At 45.2% G+C, this 7411-nt stretch overlaps 1 protein-coding gene across 16 annotated transcripts in view; it reads left to right on the top strand.

Annotated features, from left to right (window-relative positions):
- ARPP21 (cAMP regulated phosphoprotein 21) overlaps positions 1 to 7411 on the top strand; it is a 154669-nt gene that overhangs the window by 68626 nt on the left and 78632 nt on the right. For 13 of the 16 annotated variants that reach the window (XM_077754260.1, XM_077754264.1, XM_077754271.1 and 10 more), the window contains one exon: positions 1802 to 1903. The exons of the other annotated variants lie outside the window; for them this stretch is intronic. In XM_077754260.1, the coding sequence (XP_077610386.1) occupies positions 1802 to 1903 (102 nt within the window). The remainder of the gene's footprint in view (positions 1 to 1801; positions 1904 to 7411) is intronic. 16 annotated transcript variants of the gene reach the window in all.

The raw sequence follows: 7411 nt of genomic DNA, 5'->3' as shown, positions 1-7411 counted from the left end.
CCCCCGCCCCCCTGCCTCAGAAGCCACCGTCCTCTCTCTCTAACCTCCTTGCCTCCCTCGCTCCCCCTTTGGCCTTCAGTGGGTAGCCACCAAAACCTGTCCTGATTGCTTCGGCAATGGCTCTGTGTCTCGGGCTGCATGGGTGGTGCTTGGCGCAGTTTCCGCTGCATGTGTTTGGCGGTGGGGGGCAGGGTTGGGAAGCCACCGGCCCGAGCTGTCGGGAAAGCTTTGTCATCGCATTTCCAGATGTCTGTGTAACTCTGGCAGTACTTCCGCTCCTACAGCTTTGTCCTTCAGTTGTGCACATATGAGCTGGATTCTCATACGGACCGATGACCAACTGGTGTAGCTGTAAAGAACAAACCTTGTTATGGTGAGGACAGGTGGATTTTGCAACTCTCCCTCCTAACATAAGTCTTCACAGAAAGGAATCGAGTTCATGTTTCAGTCTCCCTCCACCCCCTCTCCCTCCCACATTTTACTGCCCGTGTAAACTGTCTGCTTGTTTTGCATGAACTAGAGCAGAATGTTCTCCTTTTCTGTATTTTGCTCGTGCTCGAACATTACGTTGTCCTAGAGCAGCCTTATTCATGGTGCTTCGGCAATGGTAGAGAGACTTTGCCAAATCTCTTTTCCAGATGGGGGGCGATGGGGGATGGGATCCGGGGTGATTAGGGAGCTAACCAAGTGAACGGCAACAGACAATAAAGTTATAACAGTGACACGAACAGGAGAGAGTTATATAATGCCCTCGCGGTTGCACACCGTGTCCCTGGCCATCAAAATAGATTGTTTGAAAATAGGCTTGGCTTTAGAATTCTTAAAGGTAAGACAATGTGCATCTCATCCAAGTCATTATTTTAATTATTCTCGTGACTCACCGTAAGGCAGTGCGTGTGTCTCTGATGCAGTTTAAAAAAAAAAATACCTGTTCCTCCTTCGTATCTCGCTTCTTCCTACCCCACAGCCACCACCATCAAGCTACAGGCAGCTCCCGTTGACTCTGAGACGTGTGCTTGTGTCGCCTACTTAGTGGGTGTTTGTTGAATGGACGAATGTGGTCAGCGTGGAGTGTTTTGTGAGGAATGGCAAGAATGAGGAGGGAGGGGAGTCGAGACGCAGGCAGGGGTGCAGATCCAGGGCTGAAGAAGAAAAATCCTCATGCTGGGTTCTTTGGATGGTGACTTTAGATGCCTTGAGGTTGACCCCAACCAACAGCTTTTCAAAGTTAGTTCCTACTTTCTAGGCCAAATGCAGGGCCTGGGATCAGTCACTGAGTGAAGAATAAAACACAGATTAGAACACAGAGACATTATGCCCACGATTTCCTTTCTGCCCATTACTCTCATTGTTCCCTTGCTCTGTGTCTCCAGTGCCCGACTGCTCAGAGCCCCTTCCCCCGTAGCCACCTTGAACTAGCCGCTTCCTCAGCATTCTGCCTTCGTCCAAAGAGTCCGAAGCGCACAGGCTGGTTAGCAAAGGAGACAGAGTCCATCCCCGGGACTCGCGTCATAGCTGAACTGGCTAGACACCTGACACACATCCAGGTGCTTTCGTTCTGGAAACAGCTGTTCTCTCTGCACCCGGTGGGGAAGCAAGCAGGAGTGGCAGACACCTGCTGCCGCGTGTCAGGCGCCCATCCCGCACACCGGCACGGCCTCCTTAGGGACCCGAGGGAATGACACTCTTCATGCTCCATTTGTTTAAGTGAACATTTATTATTCTCAGCTGACAGTTGCTTAACTGCAGATTTCCACTGGCTCAACTTGGATAACCGTGCTGATTTCTTTTTTCTGTTCAGCAAAACAGAGTGCATCCATTTAGAGATGACAGACGAAGTAAATCAATTGAAGAGAGAGAAGAGGAGTATCAGAGAGTAAGGGAGAGAATATTTGCACACGATGTGAGTAGCTGTTTTAATTGCCTCTTTAGTGTCTGGGGACAGCGAGCTGGCAGGACTCACTCAGGAAGCCGGAGCCAGGGACAGATCGATCTGCAGCAGACCAGAGGTGTTTCTGGAAGAGGACCCAGTTCAGGGAAGTGATGGAACCGTAGCCAAGGGTCGCGTGTGATCAGAGGCTATGACGGAAGCAGGGACAGAGACATGATTGGATCCTGAGTACAGAGCTAAGTTGCCAGATGTATTGTTTTTAATTTTTTTAAGTGTATACTCATTTTTTGAGAGAGAGACAGATAAAGTGCGAGCGAGGGAGGAGCAGAGAGAGAGGGAGACGCAGAATCCGAAGCAGGCTCCAGGCTCTGAGCTGTCAGCACAGAACCCCGTGCGGGGCTCCAACTCACATACCGTGAGATCATGACCTGAGCTGAAGTCAGACACTCAGCCGACTGAGCCACCCAGGCGCCCCGTGAAGTTGCCAGATTTGAAGAAATCCCTTCACATCTGTATTAGCCCCCAGAGAGCCCCGAGTTGTCTTTTTTAATACCAATGTTGTGCAGAGGAAAGGCATATAAAAAAGAAGAAGATTCTGTGAATCACATAATGAACAGAATTTTCTGCATTCTTAGCAAGCACTGGCATTGTCTCCTATCAAAGTTAAATGCTAATATTCCTCTGCCCCCTCAATCTTAGATCAAATCATGTCTGTGAGCTATTTGTCAAGGAAATAATCATAAAGTGATTTCCTTTGTTCAAATCCCAGCAAAGAAAATGTGGTCAGGATTTCTCACTCCTTTGACCCACGGTGGCCAAAATAAGATGCAATGAAATTAAATGGAAATGAAAAAGTGATTTTTTACGCAGCTGGACTGAAACGCAAGAAAGTGAAAGGGGGGAGCTAGAGCCATAGGCTGTCCATTCCAGGAACTCATTTGGCAGCCACTGAGATGGTGCGGGCTCGTCCCTTTGCAGAAGTAGAGGTGTGAGCTGTTTCGTGTAATTCCTCCATGGCCTTGCTCTGTTAGGTGCGCCTTCCTCCCCCTTTGTTGTGCTTTGCTACCGAGGCCATTACCAAGCCAGGGGGGGACCGAGGCTCCACTGCTTAGCAGGGAGGCGCCTTCTGACCTTGAAGGTTTCCAGCCCAAGCCAGTTTCCCTGGTCCTCCAGCTCATGCTGGCTCCTTAATACAAAACTGCAGAGGAAACTCCAACTCGACCAACAGGGCCTTTCTTTCCTATTTATACAGGTGTCTTCTACCTCTTCTCACTCCTCGCCACCTGTCTTGGATGCAATAAGATAGAGTTGTCATGATTGAATAAGTTGGCTCAGAGCTCTGGAGTTAGCAGAGTTGGGAGACAGGGAGACGGAGGTGGATGTAGAAGGACACTGTCCATGTGCAGTTCTAGAATATGCTGCAGGCGTGGGGGCCACTTAGACTTTTCTTATGGTCCGAGTTTGCATCAATAGGTGCAAAGCGCAGCCTGGCCCATGGTGGGCTCTTAATTGTGCTTCCTGGGTCCAAGGATGAAGCATCGAGAGGCTCTGTGGTGGTCACGGTCTCTGGGAGGTGCCCCCGTTGAACCAGATCTGTTCTTCTCTTTCTTCTTCTATCCCCATCCTTCTCTCCCCCTGCCTGCCACACGCGCACACACACACACACACACACACACACACACACACACACACACCCTTCCCTCTGACTCTGCTGACAAGTCTTAAAACTTCTGAATGAGTTGTGTTGAAAAGCAAATCCTGATCACCCAGAGAATCTATAAACATTATGATATTGTTTCAAAGTACATTGCCAGAAACTCAAGGGCTAGGTGGTCGGAGAGGCATCCCCATTGCCTTCCTGTGGGGAGGGTGATTCCTGCGCTGCTCCCGATAGAGAGGTCATCACAGGCGGAGGCAGGGCTGTGACTCCCTGTACACCTTGCATTGCCCTCCAGCCCTGTCCAGGAGATGGGCACCAAGGAGCCTGAGTCTCAGGTTGCAGATCGGAGGCTGTTGCTGCTGCTGCAAGCCCCTGTGGCCAACTGCTGAATTAACATACTTTTTGAAAGTCAAAGCAGAGGGAAGTGTGGGAAAGCTCAAATCCCAAGCTCTTGCCACAACCTTTCCAATTCATGACATCAGTAGGAAGCCTTCTTTGAAATGCTGTGACCCCCTCCCTGTAGGAGTAGAGTGTGATAGGCTTTCTGGTGGTCAGCACTGCTGGCTTTACCAATTCAGGAGAGGCCTCTGCCAGTTTCTGGCATGACTTTTCCACCTGATCTCCTGGGCTGGGTCTATTTTTCATTGGTATCCTGTACCCAAAGGATACTCACAGAAAGACTTCGAAGATTAAAGAAAGTCCCTGACATCAGCCGCAAAATATTATATATGTAGGTACATTTTGTAAGGCAAGGTCTTGATTGTTTCTAAGTTTTCATGGCCCTTAGAAGGTTAAGAGTCACTCTCCTAGAGGGAGAAATGATGCCTTTCTTCCTAGACCTGCCCCTCTGGAGAAACAATACAGTCATAAATCTGATGTTCCCTGAGTTTTAGCTATTAGTTGCTACTCAGCAAAGCATCTCCAAATTTGAAGGCTGAGGACAAACAAAATGCTTTCTCCCTCACAAGTTCTGTGGGTCAGGAACCCAAGGGTTGCTTAGCCGCCCAGTTCTGACTCACGGTCTTTTGTGAGGTTACGGTCACCTGAAGGACCCATGTGGTTATTAGCAGCCCTCAGTTCCTGGCCGGCTCTAACGAGATCTCAGCTCCCACTATGTGGGCCTCCCCAGAGGCTACTGAGTGTCTTTATGACATGGTAACGAACTTCCCCAGAGCAAGTGATCCGAGAGAGAAAGAGCCCGAGATGGAAGCCATGGTCTTTCATAACCTAATCTTGGATCTGACATACCTTCCCTTCTGCTGTATTCGGCTGGACACACAGACCAAACGCAGTGCCATGTGGGAGGTACTATAAAACGTGAACGCCAAGGGGTAGGGATCACTGGGGACCTCCATGTGTTAACAGGATGTGACTGTGTCTTTTATTAACACAAATGCAAGGACATAACATAACAATAGGAACTTTCTTGAATACATACGGTAATAGATCTTCCGTACCACTTACCTAAAGACACTTTAGGGAGACCAAATGGATGTAACAACAGATTCCCAAATGACTATTACTACTCTCTAGCTTGTTGAGGTACTCAAGGTAATAAATCAAATATAGTAAGTCAGTTAAAAACCAATGCAAAGAATCCAGCATTAGGAAACTAAGTTACAAACAGAGAATGTTTTTCTTAGCTGGTCTTTAATTTAGTGTCTTCATAATTTAAGAACTGAAGTAATAAATGCAACTTCCCTTGCCAACCAATTATTATTTAAGTAGTGGAGTTGTTCAAACAGGTTCAAATATTGACATATTTATGTAGAGGTTGGGTTTTTTTTTTCCTACTTGAAGTTACAATCGAGTTATAGAGAGATACTTCCTGGTACTTACACTTTGGCAAAATTAACATTTATTTTAAAATTAGTAGTGTTCTTGAAGAGTTTACAAAAGTTTCTTGGTGTCTAAGGGATGGATGCGTATGTGTGCGTGTGTGCACGTGTGTGTATGTGTGCCTTTTTAATGTAGGTCCACAATCAAAATATACAGATCACTTGGGGATCTTCTAGAAACATCATTTCAAATATAGTTTGAGAATTGGGGTGGCTCGAGATAGGGGACATTTATTACTTGACAATGAAGTTGTTGGAAGTCAAGGCACACCACAATTTAGTTCTCAAACAAAAACTAAGTGAATTTTTGTAGTTGGAAATATTTGAAATCTAACTCTTGTTTCCTCTGGCAAGAATTTCCATAGCTTATTTTATGATGACTTCAATGCAAGTCTGCTGGCTTTGGCAAGGTCACGCTGATAAAGCAATATATTTGAGAAAGACTTGTCTTGACCAGAGACTGCTTTCTGAAGGATATTGATGTATAAGTAGGAATTCTGGGAGGAGCTCAGCCACCATCTCTCCAGCACGTACCGGGATCCCTCTCCTGTGACAACGCTCAAGGAGGCATGTGGTGCGCCCAGATCAGGGTGGGGTGTGGGAGAGATTTCTGTAACCCATTAGGCAAAATCGTTTTCTCCTTAAAAATGAAAAAAGAGCCCTTTATATCTGAGAATGCATAGAAGTGACAGCTTTAAAAGCTGCACTTAATTACTATGACAGTGTTCTCTTTCTCTGCTATTTAAATGTGCAAGTTGTTCACATAACTTTCTTCACAAGTTTATTGTCATCAGTACTGAATCACAGCCCATAACCATATCTGTCCTATTTCTGCAAATGTGACAGAGGGATCAGGTGGTAGATTTTTAGGACCTTTGCACAAACATTGGGAAATACTCTTGAGATACGTTTTTGGGAAAGTTATCTTTGACTTGCAGGTACCTTTTTTTTTTTTTTTTTAATTCAAAGAGTTAGGGCAGCTTAACTTTCCCCCAAATACTATTAGATTAATGAGTCTGAAGAGGTCAGTATGTCTTTGATCAACTCTTCAACTCTTCAAAGTAGAGTTTCAGTAATTCCAATACCCGGCATGAACCATATGAACGTAATTGACCTCTTCTCAACCACATGAGCTGAGCAGCAGCAAAGTATTGAGTTCATAATGTGTACCTGAGACCATTAGTTCCATGACTTGACTCAAACCAGGAGTAAAATGAAACTAAAGAAGACGAAGACAGTGGGATATTTCCCTTACTATACAGAGATCCTCACAGGAGTAATGTTAGCGGTCCATAAAATGTGCTTGTTCTTGTTTATGCATATAAGCGTCAAATTGAAAAGAAAGATTTTCTGTAAAGCTTTTTTTTTAATTGGCGCTTTTTTTTTTTTTTTTGGCTTTTCTTAAGTAAGACATTTTGCACTTGATAGTTAGGATGTGTGTTAAATGCACAAAGGTTAAAAGAGAAATGGTTTTAGCAATGCCCTCACTGAGATGCTCAAACCACTGGGGAGAACACATTATGCCCCAAGCTAGCCCTTTGGTTTAGTGGAAGGAAACGACTTGCCCAACAAAATGTACAGAGACACCAATATCCTGTTTGCCTCTGTGAGTCGTTGTTACATTAGCTGATCTTTGACTTTAAGAATTCAATATTGAAAGGTCCTTATTTGCTTTAGTGTTATTTTCTCTTGAATTGGACCTGTTACGTCTCGATGTATCTATTTAGTAGGCCATTTATTCATCATTTGGAAAATCTGCACGTATAATATGGTGTATCCATTTACATTTAGGAACTCAGTACTTTGAGAACAGTTTTATGTGAATTCCTAAACAGTCACGGTGTTTATAGGAGCATTGCACCATGTTCTGTTTCAACTTCTTTTTTTCTGCTTGTTCAAATTGAATTTGATCTGCCTTTCCCCAGCATATAACGATAATACAATTTTCTCTTCCCCGCGAGTATATTAAACACAAGAGAGAAGAGAAGTGATGGCTGGGGGGACAGAAGCTAAGAAGAAAGT

This window comes from Crocuta crocuta, unplaced genomic scaffold, assembly GCF_008692635.1.
Source record: "Crocuta crocuta isolate KB4526 unplaced genomic scaffold, BGI_CrCroc_1.0 scaffold70, whole genome shotgun sequence".
NCBI lineage: Eukaryota > Metazoa > Chordata > Mammalia > Carnivora > Hyaenidae > Crocuta > Crocuta crocuta.
Note: the sequence above shows the minus strand (reverse complement) of the source record. Positions and strands in the feature narration are given on the sequence as shown.